The sequence below is a fragment of the Carya illinoinensis genome, chromosome 3 (genome assembly GCF_018687715.1).
Source record: "Carya illinoinensis cultivar Pawnee chromosome 3, C.illinoinensisPawnee_v1, whole genome shotgun sequence".
Lineage (NCBI taxonomy): Eukaryota > Viridiplantae > Streptophyta > Magnoliopsida > Fagales > Juglandaceae > Carya > Carya illinoinensis.
The window spans coordinates 4,840,236-4,857,537 of NC_056754.1; the positions used below are offsets into that span (position 1 = coordinate 4,840,236).

At 37.5% G+C, this 17,302-nt stretch overlaps 1 protein-coding gene and 1 pseudogene across 1 annotated transcript; one reads left to right on the forward strand and one right to left on the reverse strand.

Moving 5' to 3' along the window:
* The first annotated feature begins 740 nt into the window (after positions 1-740).
* On the forward strand, positions 741-8,926 carry LOC122302717 (protein TPLATE). The gene is made up of 7 exons (XM_043114114.1): positions 741-2,153; positions 2,762-3,358; positions 4,825-5,186; positions 5,561-5,864; positions 6,496-6,618; positions 7,263-7,718; positions 8,115-8,926. The coding sequence occupies exons 1-7, from the start codon at positions 1,023-1,025 to the stop codon at positions 8,652-8,654; spliced, it is 3,513 nt and encodes a 1,170-aa protein (XP_042970048.1). The 5' UTR covers positions 741-1,022; the 3' UTR covers positions 8,655-8,926.
* Positions 8,927-10,279: 1,353 nt separating this feature from the next.
* Positions 10,280-16,591, reverse strand: LOC122302720 (annotated as a pseudogene).
* Positions 16,592-17,302: the final 711 nt, after the last annotated feature.

Consider the following 17,302-nt stretch of genomic DNA (forward strand, 5'->3'; position numbering starts at 1 on the left):
TAAAATAAAATAAAATAATAAATAATTAAAATTTATTAAAAACAATTTAATTATTATATAATAAATAAATAGATAATTTAATACGAGTTATTTCCAGGTATGATGTATTTGGATTAAATTTCTTTTTCCTTATTTGCTTGTGATTTTTCTTGCAAGTTTATCCTTTTCTATAGGTTTGGTTTTGGGGTGTCTCTTATCCTTTGTAATTTGGTTGGATATCTTTTAATTTTTCTTTTGTTTTTGGTACTTGGTTTTGATTCTTTTTGTCTATCTATATCTCCCAAGTATCGGGATGTAATCACTATTTTTCCTTTTTCATAAATGATAATTATTAATAAAATTATGAAGGATTATTTATGGATAAGTGATTTTCGACTCTTTATTAATAAAAAAAAAATTATTGTGAATAGTTAAAAATTAACTATAGTTAAAAAAAAAATTAATAAAAAAAATAAATATAGAGATTTAATGTGAATAGTTAATGTAAAATTTATTTTATATTATTTTATTATTATATAATAAAAAATAATTATTTTAATATAAAGACTTATATAAATAAAATAGTTAAAAATTAAAATTTATCTCATATTTATTAAAAAGTATCGTTTAACAATTTGTTTTTGAAAGTAAGTATCGTTTAACTTTAATTAATGCATTGAGGATGCTGTATGAGAAAGAAAAGAAAATCGGGGAGTTTCCGTTGCGAACCAAGCTTTAAGTGCTTAACACCATATCCATCGTTCATCAAAAAAAAAAAAAAACACCATATCCACCACCATTTCCCAAACCGAAGCCGATTAGAAATTAACAGCGATCGTCACTTCAATGCTCTCTGCCTTATGGGCTCTAGAGTCTAGCCACTCTCAGCAGCCATCGTAACTCTATTTCCCCCAGTCTGTGTGTATACTATAGCATGTCCGCCATTTGCAGCTCCAATTATAACCCCTAACTGGAAGACAAAAGCTTCAACCTCCATTTCACCGTTTCACATCAGAACTCGATACTCGATCGTCTTCCGGAAGATGGATATTCTCTTCGCCCAGATCCAAGCGGACCTCCGCTCCAATGACGCTCTCCGACAGACCGGCGCTCTCCTCCAGGCCCTCCAGCAATCGGCTGCCGGCCGCGACATTTCCGTCCTTGCCAAGTCCGCCGTGGAGGAAATCGTGGCTTCCCCGGCTTCTGCCGTGTCCAAGAAGCTCGCCTTCGATCTCATCCGCTCAACCCGCCTCACTGCCGACCTATGGGACACCGTCTGCTCCGGCGTCCGCAACGATCTTGACTTTCCCGATCCCGACGTCATCGCCGCCGCCGTTTCTATCCTCGCTGCGTTACCCTCCCATCGCCTTGGCAAGCTCATCGCCGATTCAAGCAAAGAGATCGAGAGCTGCTTCGGCTCTCCGAGCGATAATCTCCGCTTCTCCATCACGGAAACCCTAGGTTGCATCCTCGCCCGCGACGATGTCGTCACGCTTTGTGAGAACAGTGTGAACCTCCTCGACAGGGTCTCCAATTGGTGGACCCGTATTGGCCAGAACATGATCGATAAATCGGACAATGTCTCGAAGGTCGCTTTCGAGTCCGTGGGCAGGTTGTTCCAGGAGTTCGATTCGAAGAGAATGAGCAGACTGGCGGGTGATAAGCTAGTCGATAGTGAGAACTCGCTTGCGATTCGGTCGAATTGGGTTTCGTCGATGGTGGACTTCGTGTGGAAGAGGCGGAACGCGTTGATGGCGAGGTCCTTGGTGCTACCAGTCGAGAGTTTCAGGGCCACGGTGTTTCCTATCGTCTATGCGGTGAAGGCCGTGGCTTCGGGTTCCGTCGAGGTCATTCGAAAGCTATCTAAGTCTTCATCTGGTGGCACCGATGGGAGGACTGTTGTGGATTCGAATGCTGAAAGGTTGGTCGGAGTTTCCGACGTGGTTTCGCATTTGGCGCCGTTCTTAGCGTCGTCGTTGCACCCAGCTTTGATTTTCGAAGTGGCGATTAATATGTTGTATTTGGCCGATGTGCCTGGAGGGAAGCCTGAATGGGCTTCGCAGTCGACTATTGCGATTCTCACGCTTTGGGATAGGCAGGAATTCTCGTCTGCAAGAGAGAGTATTGTCAGGGCTGTTGTTACGAATCTACACCTCCTCGATCTTCATATGCAGGTACCACTTGCTCATTTGCTAGTTTTATTTGCCTGTTGAATTGGATTTGGATTTTCTCCCCATAAAAAGTCACTTTAGAGTGTATACTCATGCCAACAAGAATAATGGGTAGCGGTTGTCATATAATTTTATTAGTTTAATTTGCTGCGAGAGCAATTTTTCTAGTTTGAAGTATTACTGCTTGAACATTTGGAGCTGCAAAACTGTGTGCATCTTCGCAACTTGGTTGATTTTTTTTAATATGAAACCAGGAAAAGAATCCTGTCCTCGGTTAGTATGGTTGAGTAGATCTGTGGGCTTAACGAGCTTTTTTGTTTTTGTTTTTTCTTGGTTCCTGAATAATTTCCAGTAAATAAGCCAAATGACTATATAACACTGGTTCCACTCCTCTCCATGAACCTTTTGTATATTTTTTACAAGCTTCTTAGATGGAGGCTGCTGAATGCACGAATGATGGTCTTTTTTAGCTCAATTACCACTTTAGAAAAGGGGAATAAAAGGTCACTCCATGTGAAAGTGATAAAAACGCATGTATGCCGTAACACCTTATCCCTGTTTGAGGGTTGAGTTTTAAACATGACCTGAGATCATAAATCTTCTGTCCCTAGGTTTCATTGTTTAAGAGGCTGCTTCTTATGGTAAGAAACTTGAGGGCAGAATCGGACCGCATGCATGCCTTGGCATGTGTCTGTAGGACAGCTCTCTGTGTTGATCTTTTTGCAAAGGAAAGCGTTCGAAGAGGTCAGAAACCTCTAGCAGGAACTGATATCGCTTCTCTTTTTGAGGACACAAGAATAAAAGATGATCTTAATAGTGTTACAAGTAAAAGCTTATTTAGGGAGGAGTTAGTGGCGTCCCTGGTGGAAAGTTGCTTTCAGCTGTCTCTACCTTTGCCTGAACAAAAGAACTCGGGTATGGAGAGCAGGGTCATTGGAGCTTTAGCATATGGAACTGGCTATGGTGCGCTAAATTGGACAGAACCTGCATTGGAAGTGGTGGAAGTTTGTAGACCTTGTGTCAAATGGGACTGTGATGGCCGAACCTATGCAATTGATTGCTACCTGAAGTTGCTCGTTAGGTTGTGCCATATCTATGATACAAGGGGGGGTGTCAAAACAGTTAAAGATGGTGCTTCTCAGGATCAGATTTTAAATGAGACAAGGTTGCAGAACCTGCAGCGTGAGCTTGTGAAAGACCTACGCGAGGTATGTGAACCCCACTTGAATAATATTAATTATTTTTGCTTATGATCTAAACTTTGGCAATGAATATGGGGGCCGTTGGACGTCCTCTTATGTTATATTTGTTATTCTTTCTTCAAAGAATTGTTGTTGAACTCAAACATGGTTTGTAGTTTAGTTTGTGCAGTACCATTCTTATATGTAGAACTGTCATTGGTGACCGCAAGGCTATGTCCTCATGAGTTCTGCCATGCATGTCATCAATAGTTAAATTATACTTCTATGTTTTATATAAAATCCTTAATGTTAACTATTTGAAGTTTACTTATAAAAATAAAATAAAATCCGTAAGCTCATCTTTTGCTTGATACTAACAAATGATTCCAGAGGCCATTACCCAACAAACAGTGTGTTGAAGTAGTGATCTGTCAAATGGCTACGTGGTTGGAACATGGGATCATAGTTTGGGATTAGAAGCTACTTAGGGTATGTTTGGTATGCAGACTAGACTCCCGGAATGGGATAGCTATTTCTATATAGTTATTCATATAGAAAAAAAAAAAAAAAAAAAAAAAAAAAAGAAGGAATAGCTATTTTAGGGTACAGGGATGGCGATTTTTAAAAATTCTCGTGTTCTTTAAACCCATTTTTCCATTTTTTATATTTCAAAAAACTTTAAAAAATTTGGGGTTGCTGGCCGCCCTCACAAAATGTCGGGGTTGGTGGCTGGCTGGCTGGCCACCCATGTTGATTTTGTTTTTAACCTTTTTGTGAAAAAAAAATTGGAGCTTGGGTATTTTAGGAATATCAATTTAATTTTAATGAGAATAACTAGTATTGTCACCAGGCAAAAGTGTAGGAATGATGAGGAAATAGAAATAGGAATTCTTGGTAATGACTAGTCTGCGTACCAAATATACCCTTTATTTTATTTTGATAAGTAAGAAGAATTTATTAATCCACATAATCAGGCAAAGCCCAAGTACACAGGAATTATACAAGAGAAAAACCTAATTACAAGCTAAGTGCTGTGAAAAGCAGCATAAAAGTCATTAAAGCTAATCCCATTCAATACAATAGCCGAAGCCCAAGATAACAAGGTATGGAAGAAAAAATCTCTAAACCATCCCATCAAACGTTCCCTATCATCAAAACAATGACCATTCCTCTCATTCCAAGTGCACCACATTAGGCATAATGGCACCATCTTCCAATTTTTTTTAGCTTTCTGAAACTGTTATCTGATTTCTTAGGACTTATAGAAAAATGCTCACTTGAAGGAAAACGGTTGTTATGATCTTTTCTGATTTTACATTGCTCAGATGTTTGTTCTTTATTTAGCTGCTTCTTTCTTTGTATCCATATTCTGTATTATTGGTACTCAACTCCAAGGTGTTTTAAGTTGTGCATCTTTCTTTTTGTGTAATGTATGTTAAATTGCTTTTCTTTTATCTTTTCCATGTCATCAGAAACGTTTCCCCATTTGGCAGGTGAATACCCCTAGAGTATGTGCCCGCATTATTTGGGCTATTGCTGAACACATAGATCTAGAAGGATTGGATCCACTTCTAGCTGATGATCCTGATGATCCGCTTAACATAATTATAGCAAATATGCACAAAGTTTTGTTCAACATAGATTCATCTGCTGATACCACGAATAGGCTTCAAGATGTTCAGGCTGTTCTTTTATGTGCTCAGCGGTTGGGTTCACGTCACCCAAGGGCAGGGCAGTTACTGACTAAAGAACTTGAAGAGTTTAGAACCAATGGTTTGGCTGATTCTGTCAACAAGCATCAGTGCCGCTTAATATTGCAGAGACTCAAATATATTGCAAGTCATTTAGAGAGCAGGTATGTGTACTCTATATTCTTATAATCTGAATAAGGATGTGTTGTAAGTTTTCATTTGGTTGTACGTCCTGAATTTTCCCAGTATTCTCCTTATTTCTATCTAACTTTTCCATCATTCCCCCACCCGCCCTTGCCCTAAAAGATAACTCTATTTTTTGTCTGGATATTTTACATAAATGTCCTATTCCAATTCAGATTTGAGTCCAAATGAACCTGTCAAGATGGTGGACGAATAAATTTTAACTTATTCATTGTAGTTTTGCTTTTCCTTGATTGTCATTTTCTCAACTTTATTTTTCTAATTGCCGAACAAGTATCTCAATATTTGTATAGTGGAGATGTTGAAGACTGGGATAATTAGGTTTCATTTTCAGGTGGGCAGGTGTTAGTGAAGCCAGAGGAGATTACCCATTTAGTCACCACAAATTAACTGTTCAGTTTTATGAGGCATCTGCTGCTCAGGATAGAAAGTTGGAAGGATTGGTTCACAAGGCTATTCTAGAGCTATGGAGGCCTGACCCTAGTGAATTAACTCTTTTGCTGACTAAAGGAGTCGACTCTACTCTACTGAAGGTTCCTCCAACTGCAATTACTTTGACCGGTAGCAGTGATCCATGCTATGTTGAAGCATACCATTTAGCTGATTCGGGTGATGGAAGGATCACTCTTCATTTAAAGGTTAACTTTGTTCTACTTGTAACTATTAAAAATACCTATGTGCACCCATCTGTCCAAAAACAAAACCAATGTGCACTCTTTTATTTATGGTTAATTAGTATTATAGAAAAGTAATACTTTAAAAATTTAAAGTAAGTTTACTTATTAAAAAATAATAATAAAGTAAGATGCTTGTCTAACATGGCACCATAGTTTTGCTTACATTTGAAGAGGGTAATAACGATAATGCGGAATGGATAATGTTTGTTTGCACTTCTAAGGTAGCTAGAATTCACTTCATCTGAACTCATGGATCTTGATTGCTACTATTCTAGTTGTTGCCTAGCACCTTCTGTTGAGGTTTAGTTGTCTTTTGTGTTAGTTTCCATGGAAGCTCTGTGTGTGTGTGTGGAGCAAACAATGTCTCATGCTTTCATGACTCGTTACCTGGTACATATTCTGTTCATATTCTGAGCAGTTTAGTTGCCTGAAAGAAGCAATAGATATTTAAATCCATTCAATGATGCTACTTTATCCCCAACTTTCATAACCTATGTTGATAAAGATACTTACTCTGTCTAGATGTATGACCAATACGGCTCTGCTTTGGTGCTTGATTAAATCCTTTTGACAGTTGGTGAATATGTTGCAGGTCTTAAATTTAACAGAACTTGAACTGAATCGGGTGGACATTCGAGTTGGGTTATCTGGTGCATTATATTTTATGGACGGGTCTCCTCAAGCAATCCGGCAACTGCGTAATCTTGTTTCACAGGTTTTCTTCCCTGCCTATACAGTGCATCTTACTGTCCAATCTCCCAGTTTTTCTTCTTGTTTAATGAAAATTTTTCACTCAATAAAAGTGGTCTAATTCTCAACCACTAATTTACCTTACCGTTCTTTGTCGGTGGTCTGTGGTTGAGAGAAATAGGGTTGATTTCCTGGTTATAATAGGATTAAGGTATTAGAGTGTTCTCAATTGATCCTTCTGATGGAGTTCCTAAATATTTGTTGCCTTCCATTATTTTGTGCATTTTCCTTGCATTCTGTTCCTTTTATCTGAAAATAATCACCATTCTCAGTTTCTTAGTATTTTTTCTCTTTCATTGGCCATGAATAGCATTTCTTATTATTAAAGTTTCTTGGTGTATGATCTTGACTTTGTTTTCTTGAGTGCAGTATAACCTAGATGACTACATTTTGCTGGGGAATTCATGCTTCATTTTAAATTTATTTTTTGTTTGGTGATAATTCTGGTCAGCAAGTTACATTTTACCTTAATATCTATTAAGGAGGTATTGCCTTGTAGTTTACAGCTTGGCAGTTCTTCTCTTCATCTTCTTACTTTCAGTTTAATATAGCAACCCTGCTCCCTCTTTTGTCCGTTTGAGTTATCAATTTCTTTGGTGTTATTTGTAGGATCCAGTACTCAGCAGTGTGACAGTGGGTGTATCCCATTTTGAGAGATGTGCCCTTTGGGTTCAAGTATTATACTATCCATTCTATGGGAGTGGTGCTGCAGGAGATTATGAGGGTGACTACGCAGAGGAGGATCCACAAATCATGAGACAAAGGAGAAGCTTAAGACCAGAACTGGGAGAGCCTGTGATTTTAAGATGTCAGCCTTACAAAATTCCACTCACTGAGCTTCTTTTGCCCCATAAAATCTCTCCTGTTGAATTTTTCCGCCTATGGCCTAGTTTGCCTGCTATAATGGAGTACACAGGTACATATACATATGAAGGAAGTGGCTTCAAGGCTACAGCTGCACAACAGTATGGCGCATCGCCTTTCTTAAGTGGACTGAAATCTCTGTCATCTAAGCCATTCCACAGAGTTTGTTCACATATTATCCGGACGGTGGCAGGGTTTCAGGTACAGTATAGTATTATTATTGCTTGATATTTCTGTTGACAATTTCTTTTGCAGTTTGCCCATTTCATTATTGAAGTTTGTGACATTTAGTCAGTGTTTGTTTCGTGAAAGCTTCTCCTCTGGTCAGTCATAAAAGGACCTCTGCTAGTGAAAAATTTCACTTTTGGCTCTGATTTGTCCTTGTTAGAACAGAAGCGTTTCTGATATTTGGAGGAGATTGGCAAAATAAATGAAATTTCTCGATGACTAGGATTTGAGATGGTTAATTTGGAGTCAAAATGACATGTAAAACAGAGAATTTGTTTTGTATAACTAGCAGTGGCATTTGGCCTGTGTTATTTTATTGGAGCATATAGTTGAAAGAGACTTACATGTTAATTCACCCACTTGGAACAGCTGTGTTTTGCTGCAAAAACTTGGTATGGGGGCTTCTTGGGCATGATGATCTTTGGGGCCAGTGAAGTGAGCAGAAATGTAGATTTGGGAGATGAGACAACTACCATGATGGTTAAATTTGTGGTTAGAGCTTCTGATGCGTCAATTACAAAGGAGATTGGATCAGACCTACAGGGATGGTTAGATGACCTTACTGATGGGGGCGTGGAATACATGCCCGAAGATGAAGTGAAGGTGGCTGCTGCTGAGAGGCTTAGGATCTCAATGGAACGAATTGCCATACTAAAGGCAGCCCAACCTCGACCAAAGACTCCTAAATCGGATGATGAAGAGGAGGAGAATGAAGGGGAAGATGAAGAGGAAGATGAGGATAAAAAGAAGAAAAATAAGGAAGACAAGAAAGATGGCGAGGAAGATGGAAAAACAAAGGGACCTTCAACCCTGTCAAAGTTAACTGCAGAGGAGGCTGAACATCGTGCTCTTCAAGCTGCAGTACTCCAGGAGTGGCACATTTTGTGTAAAGAGAGGAACCGGAGTTAACCTATACTTTCACTTTTCCCTTTTATAAGAGATTATGAATATATTCTTTGCATTCACATGTATTCTTTTTCTGGCGTATGAATTAGGTGGTAGTTGAAAATTTGATGGCGGAGTGCTCTCTTCTGTTTTTTGTAGTTCTTGGTTCTTTTGCCTGCTTTTTTGACTTTCGAGGGGAAATCCCTTGTACATCATGTATCGGCCGATTATTGCTATGTTGTTCACACACAGAATTTACTTGTACGGAATGCGATTTGTGATTACTTTTCCTTTCATGGCAATCTCAATACCCACCTTGAAACTTGGTGTCTTATGTACGATTATTGATTGATTTGGAGAAGATCTTTGTGGTGAACATTTGGAGTTTCGTAGCTGGCTCTGGTGCATTAAAATTTACTGTAGTGTATCTTGCTTGCTGACCTATCTGCTTTCTTTAGAGCCAGACCATGACAAATTGTGCGACTCTTGAGGGATTGAACGGTTGAAGACTGAAGTTGAACAATGACTTCCCATCTTTTTGGAGTTTGGAAAAGGAGAGGAACCTGTATGCGTGGACCAGCTTTGCATCATGGCTTTTAGAGTCTTAAGAAGATTATTTGTAGTACTACCTTGATGTTTCTCTCAATAGAAGATACTAACCCCGATGGTGCAAGATATGCTTTGTACCAATGGTTGTTTAAAGCCAAACCAAGCGAAGTCGTTCTTCGCACGCGTTGTAGGACTTCAGAAGATTAAAAATAAAAAATTCAAAAAGTCAAGAATTATAAAAAATTAAAAATTAAAAAAAAAAATATGAGTAGCTACATCCTACACAATCAAGAATTAAGGGCCGCTCTTGATTTTTCTTTTTGTGCTTAGTAACTAACTCCCGTCTCATTTGTCGATGGCTGAGCAATGCGTCTGCCTTTTTAAAACTTGTGTGGGTGCTTCTTCTTTTTTTTTCTTTACCTCTTTTCGTGGATCTTAAGGCCTATATGAGATAAGTGGCGCAGTTGATTCCATTGAGGTTTAAAAATTGCATTGAGGGTATTTACACCAGTCTCAATACCATTGAGGGTATTTACCACTATGCACATATCAAAGGGTAAAATCGCTCCTGCTTTGTTTACCAAAAAGAAGCAAAAAAAACAAAGGGGCTTGTTTCTGGTCTTGTGGTAAACCATGTCGGTTGGAAAACATTTGATTGCATTTATGATTTTTGATGTCGCGACAATGAAGTCACAGCACAATCTAACGCATTCTTTTCTTCCTTACCTTTAAGAAAAACGGAAGAAGTGCCATGGGATCGGACCATCTTGTTTCTCTTCATTTTAGACATTCATGCTAGGTTTGGGAACACAAATGTTCTCAAGTATTCTCAAACCATTTCACTACCATTCTCATCCTATTTCATTACTATTCACAAACTATTTCACTACCATTCTCATACTAGTTCCCAATTTTTGTTTTCCCAAACATCTGGCATGCTATAAATATTACAAAGCCTAGTAGTTTTTCCTCACAAGACCAGCAGCCCTCAAGCTTCCAAACCTTCAGAATTTCTTTTTGATTTTCAGAATTTTACAATGTGCATAATAAGCGGATGATCACGAGAAAGAATGCAGGAAACAGAATCAAATATGATCGAGATAGCACTTCAATATATAAAATCTTCATGACTAGCTAATAAATAAAAGATGTTTCAATTACATGTATCCACTCCTGTTTCATTTTGAGGGAAAAAAACAAAAGAAAATTCCCATCTGTTTGAACAATGGAAACCAATAAGCAGATTACGAGGGAGTCTAGCATAATTTTCAAAATCATGATTGCTTCCAAGGATGGCTAATCGAAGCTTACTTTATATGTTAAATTTCTGAGGAACGGTATCAAAGTCATCAAAGTCAAATCTCTGTCTTTCTCTCCCAGCCTGAAAATATGCATATATCGTGTAACTAGTAAGCATTGATATATAAAACAACTCAGTTAACATGTAACTAAATCTGATAGGCCGGCTCACCTTTGCCAGGTATAAGGGATCACATGAGATCTGTTCATCCATAGCTGTCAGCTTCCTTGACGGTGCCATTATCCTGTAACATGTCCTGCGAGTAATTAGTAAATAATAGCTGTTGTTAAAGAACAAGATAACACCAGCATAAGGGCAAAGTTGTTACATTCCAATGGAAAAAATAAGAGAAAACACTAGTGGATATGTGAAAAAGTAGCAAACAGAGGTGAATTATGGGCTCTGCACCACAATTTTCTTGTCTTTGCAGCTCTCCACATACGTTTTGAGGACTACAACTGCAACGTTTTTAAAGGCTTATACAACATATGAATTTTATGCTGCATAAAAGACATATAACTAGAAGCTGCAATTCATTCGATGCATCCTTCTGAAACTCAAGATGTTGGCAGCACGGGGAGGGCAAAGAACTTAAACTCATGGACTTCAGGAAAATATCATGAGTATCCTTTTTTTAATAATTAATCATGGGTATCCTTTTCCTATCAGATAAAAATGTACATATATACCAGCGAGTTACCTCTGGATGGATGAATCAGCATGCTCAATCATCTCACAGGTCTTATATTGTTCAGGATCCTCTAGGAATCTAACCATTCCATCCTTCCGGTTGATTGTTGCAAATATCTCACCATCTTGGATCTAAAATTCAGCATAGAAATGTCAATGACACAATATAAATGATATTACCATACCAAAGGGGCCCTCAGAAACTACCATTTGTAGGACATGCATTTCTGCCTCCTTAGAACTATTGAGTTGTACTGTATTGGCGATATCTTGGAGAGAGAGGGTCAGGTATGTCTGAGTCAATCTCTGGATATTTCGCTTATACATGGACGATGCAACCTGCTTCACCAGTCCAAGATTGTTGTCCTGGAAAGAAAATATTTCACCGCCATCAGATAACCAACGCATTCTGGCAGGAGCTTCATCAGTTTGTGTAAAAGCCATGTATAATTTTGTATAGTACTTGACTTGGTATAACGCTTATACATGGATGATGCAACCTGCTTCACCAGTCCAAGATTGTTGTCCTGGAAAGAAAATATTTCACCGCCATCAGATAACCAACGCATTCTGGCAGGAGCTTCATCAGTTTGTGTAAAAGCCATGTATAATTTTGTATAGAACTTGACTTGGTATAACCTCAGGCTTCTAACCAATGCACTGGAAAGTATATGTATAATAGAGAACGCACACTTTCAAACTGCTCCCTATTTGTTTGGATGGATGCCTCTAGTTCTGCAATTTTCCCAGTGCTATAACTATTTTCCAGTTCAATGTAGGGCTGCTCAAAAAAAAAAAAAAAAAAGCCATAAATGAGTTGGAAAATATTCTCAAAGCCCAAAATTTGAATACCATTAGTAAAGACAAGAGGACTATATGACAGCCGTGTCCTAAACCAACAATCTAAATATACAATGAAGTTCAACCAAAGAATAACTCAGAAAAGACAGATTCGATAAAGAAAGTTAATGGAGGCAGGTAACATACATGTAAGAATCTGAACGGTAAAATCACAAGACAAATTAAAGAAAAAAACTACCTATACTTCAGATACAGTATTCTAGAAAGAAATATTAACTTTGGGTGTGACTAGTATATTTTTATTTCCATTCCACACGCATCTCTTAGTTCATGTTGTTGGGACGATGGAACCTTAATTTGGAAGCCACAAAGAGATACTTTCTCCCACAGAAAAAGAACAGGCCCAATACCAACTATCATCGTGGGAGTGGGAGTTCACATGCATTTACTATGTTAGAATGTAAATGCCACAATGCAAAAGATAAAGCTATCTTTCACAATATTTCAGCTGAAAAGGTGTACCTATTAATCTTATAAAACGTATATTATTGTTTTGATTGGAACTGGGTGTCTAGGACAAAGTCTCTGACAAATCCAGGGGGATGTACAGGCTTTGGCAAGGAGTTTATCGCAAGTGCACATTGGGTAATTCAATGGGAAATTCCTCAAGTCAGACGGCCCCAAGAGTGTGAATGGGGAGTTTCGAACCCAGGATGTCCGATTTATACGACTTGCCCTAGACCACTACGCCACCCCTTGGGGTTATTGATAGTAAAGTAGATTAAAAAAAAAAAAAAAAAAAAAAACAAATGTAGTAGCCACAGAATCAACCCAAGAACTCCATGAAGAGCAATGCCTATCTAATTGAAGAAAATACCTGACAGAAGTTCTTTAGAAGTCTCAGAGCAACTGAAGAAGTGTACTTAGGGAGACTGGTAGAGAACTGCCATCAAAAAGTATTAAAAAAAAAAATTGATTAGTCTACAAGAGAGTAAGAGTGATACTTGCTCAAAAACTATCTTCCCAATTCTGAATTATTTGACCATATTTTCAATAATAGCTTTCTTCTCTTCATAATTCACATAAGGGTTGGAAGGAACAACTACCTGTCCATGGTGAATGAGAGAAACCATTATGTACTTTTTGTAAGCTTCAACAGCCTGTCATTTATAGTAGACATTGGAGCAGTAACAGCCTGTCATAAGCCATAAGCAATTAGGATTCTCATGCATATCAAAATGTTAGAAACTCAATGGTTAATCACAAATTTAACTAGTGAGCTGAACATAGATAACACACATTATGTAGAAGCGCCAGTGCTTTGTGGAAACGCTTCTGTCCTATGCATATCATCCCCCTGAAACAACAGCAAATGTGAAGAACTGCCAACAAACTATCTTACCGCTATCAAAGCACTCAAAGCCTGAAACATAGAACAAAATTCTATCTTCAAGTTAAACAATGAAGGCATTTTTATTTTCATTTTCCCTCCATGCCTTATAAAGTAAAATGAGATCCTTTTTAAGCTTTTAAAGCTCTAGTAAGACCATGCTAAGCTTCCATTTAGGTAATCTAAAATTAACAGAAAACTTTGATTCTGTCTTTGAATGTGAAAAAAAAAACCTTGTTATTAAATTGCAGATAATCTTAGGCAACTAAACCATGAAGCTAAAAATATACATGACAACATGTCAAATGAAACAAAAAGAGTTCACTGACAGGTACCCATGAAAAAAGTGAAAAGTCTCATATAAGCAATAGATGAATGCAAGAAGCAAAAAAAACAAACCCATAATAACAGTAGAGGAAAAGGTCCCTTGGCTGATCAACTTCAAAGATATCGTCCTCCACAATGGACATGCCAGTTTTATAGCATTTTGCCAACAAGCAGAGTAGAAGAAACTCTGGATGCAAAGTAGTCAAATATTCTGAGGAACCCTTAACTTTCCGTACACCTGTCAGCATCGGGGCCACCCCCCTAATTGGGGTACCAAGCAGCAAAACCTGGTCCTTCAACCTCTTACAAACAGATATGACTGCAACCCCAACAATTAACTACATCAATGGGTATAAACAGGTTATTTAATTTCAGTCATACCCATCAGACGCAGTTAAATCTGAAGGTTAAGACACATACATTTATCGGGTGCCAAATGAATTTGATCCTGGACACAATTATTAATAAATCCAGCAATGTGGGGAACCGATGTAGTGGCTTGCTCTTTCGTAATAGGACCAGATGTGCAAGCGTCTCTGTCACCGCAATTTCAAGTCAATTTCTTGTAATGCCCAACATCATAAAAAAGCTGACTACATAACAGTGATATCAAACATCTACAAATAGGAGTTGATTTCAATATGATACGTCATGCGAAACTTCTTGTGTCAAATAATATGATGTCCAATTAAAACATCTACTTTGCCGCTTAAATAACACCACTCTTTGTTACACTTAGGCAAAAATCATCTTTTAATTTTTTTTCAATTTTCTTATTCATATTTTTTTATCATTTTAAAATATTTTTTAAAAATATAAAAAAATATCAATATTCTAATAATCACTTCTTTTATCATTAAGTAAAATTAAAAATTAAAATGCATAAGGTGTCTAAATGAGGTGTCAAAGTGAGTGGGCAAGATAACATTGCTCATATTATATACCTGCTTTGATTGCCAAGGAAATATTCCTGAAGGAAATCTTATTTAGATCTCAGTGTTGAACGTAATGCAACTATTTCTTAACCTTTGTTCTACTGCTCCATTTTTCTATTAAAAAAAAAAAAAGAAGTAAATTTGTTCCCCATTTTTTGGCAAACAGACAACGGGTTAGAGCATCCCCATTCGGTTCCCTATATCATCCCCATCCCTAAATTTTGGGAAATATTTTAGAATTTTGCTCATTTTACGTCTACATCCGATTTCCCATTTTGCAGTTTCGGTTTAGGGTCTCTACAGAAGTTCCCCGTAAATGAGGAACGACTGTACATCCTCATCGCATCGGTGAGTCAACGATTTTCCTTTCCCCCTGCGTCTTCCTTCTCTCTTGCTAGGGTAAACCGTTGGCCCCTCCCTCACAAAGCTCCACCATTGATTACAGGTCTCCATCGGCACGCACGGTAAGATCTCCACAACCCTATCTCTTCACCTTGAGTTCTTCTTTTCCCTTTTCGCTCTCATTCGATATTTGGAAAATACCCTCAACTCTGTGAGAAATCTTGATAACATTGTCGGCTCTCTCCTTGGGTACGAATATCTTTGGGGATTGCACCATGGCCAGACCGTTTGGCTGTCGAGAAAGTGGTGTTGCTTTCTCACGGAATTTTTTCCGTACAAAATGACAAAGCTCATGTTTTACCATTTTGATTATTTGATCCATTGATTGAATTGATGTTGAGAAAATACAACACTACGATTGTGGGTTTAAGTACATCCTGCCGTGTTGGGTTTTTGGTTTTGAGGAGAATTTATTTGGGTATTGCATATTCATTGATGTTCGTGATAGAATAGAATAGAATCTATGTTCTATAAATGAAATGAGACTTGAGTTTGTGAGAATGTGAATGTTAGCAATATGCTAATTTATAGAGGAAAAAGTTACCGTTACACTACAAACAAAAAATGTTACCGTTTGAGAGAAAACAAAAAAAGTTACCGTTAGAGAAAAGACAAAAAATATTACCATTGGAAAAATGACAAAAAATATTACCGTTGTAAAAAGGACAACAAATATGACCGTTGGAAAAATGACAGGTAATATTACCGTTACATCCAATTAAAAAAATTATATAATCAATACGTGACTACGGATCCTCATTAATCTTTAATTGATAAAGAGTACTCTTCTAAAAAAATTTACTTTCACGTTAGAAAATGCATTAATTTATTAATAAAAATTACTATTTTTATAATACGATTATTGATTTGAAAAAATACTGTATTGGATAGTCAAAATCATATAAATATTTAGTAGAAAGTGATATTTGAAAAAAAGATAATAAGACAAAAGAGTTAGTAATTAGGATTGTAAATGGGAGAGAGAGAAAAAAGTAATAAAAAAAGAATAGAGAAATATTATTTAATAGAATAGAGATATGGATGGGGAATGAGATGTAGGAAGTTTTTAGAAGATGAATAAAATTTAGGGATAAATTTAAAAAAATGTGATTTTGAGTTAAATTATATGGATGGAGATGAAAAACCGGATGAGGATACTCTTAGGTCAAACTAAAAAAGAGATTATAAATTTCAAACCCTACCAAATGGATTATCTAAACCCTAGCACACGCCAAATACTTTCCGTTTCAAAAGTTATAAATACATAAATAAAACTAAAAAAGAGAAAAAAAGGTCAGCAGAATGAATCAGTGCTCACAGGATGTAGAGATATCCGAGAGAGTGCATGGAGGGGTCGAGCTGATCGAGAATCGGACACAACCGAGTCGACTCGGAGCGGAGCGAGTCCTCCGTTTGCTTGAGGATAACGTTAAGGCGGGAAATGTCTCCAGCGGTACTCGACAGCCCTTGGATTTGGGCCAGAAGACCTTCCAACGAGCCCATGTTTCCGGGCAGCTTCGCGAGCTCCGAATTCCGCAGAGGTCTTGTAAATAAAGGATGACTCAACTCCGTATGACTGGGTTATACTGTTAATCTGAGTCGACCCGATCTGGCTGTTGAGCCATACATGACTCAGATCAGCATTGGGCCAATAAACGAGGCCTGGCCTTGGGTCGCCACTGTGATTTGCAACCGAGCTCTGTCCGCCCATTTCGTTCGAAAGAGTGAGGACACATGTAAAACCAAACCACGCACGAACGGTCGAACCTTTGGTTGACATTTTCTCGGGAACAAATCAACAAAACTAGAAAACACATTTGATAGAAGAGAAGTTGACTGAAAATTGAACGTTTTTCATGAGTTTTTTTTTTGTTTGTCATGATTAAATTTTTTTTTTAATCATTATGTTGAGATTGGTGAAATAAATTGGTCTGGAAGCTCAAATATAGACTAGTCCATGACCAAAATATTTGGATGGATTTTATAGATCATCACAATATCAAGTTTTTGGAGTTAATGAAATTCAAATCCTAATTTATACATATAAGTGATTGATTTTAATGCAATAAATGTTTTAGTCGGATTTCGTAAAAATAAGCTTAGTCACTTACGTGTAACATATTAGATAAAAATACGTTAATTTATAAAATTATTTTTATACAAATTTTTTGGTGATTATACCACTATTTTGATTTTATGGTTGTAAAAGAAATCGTTGAATTAGTAAAATCGACCAAGCCAATGTGTTTTGTCTAGAACCAATCCAGCCCAGTTATGA

Bases quoted from the DNA above. Each gene is read 5' to 3' on its own strand.
- LOC122302717 (XM_043114114.1), top strand. From the start codon at position 1,023: ATGGATATTCTCTTCGCCCAGATCCAAGCGGACCTCCGCTCCAATGAC. The intron at 3,359-4,824 runs GTATGTGAACCC...CCCATTTGGCAG, and splicing joins TTGTGAAAGACCTACGCGAG to GTGAATACCCCTAGAGTATG. The intron at 5,187-5,560 runs GTATGTGTACTC...TTTCATTTTCAG, and splicing joins GCAAGTCATTTAGAGAGCAG to GTGGGCAGGTGTTAGTGAAG.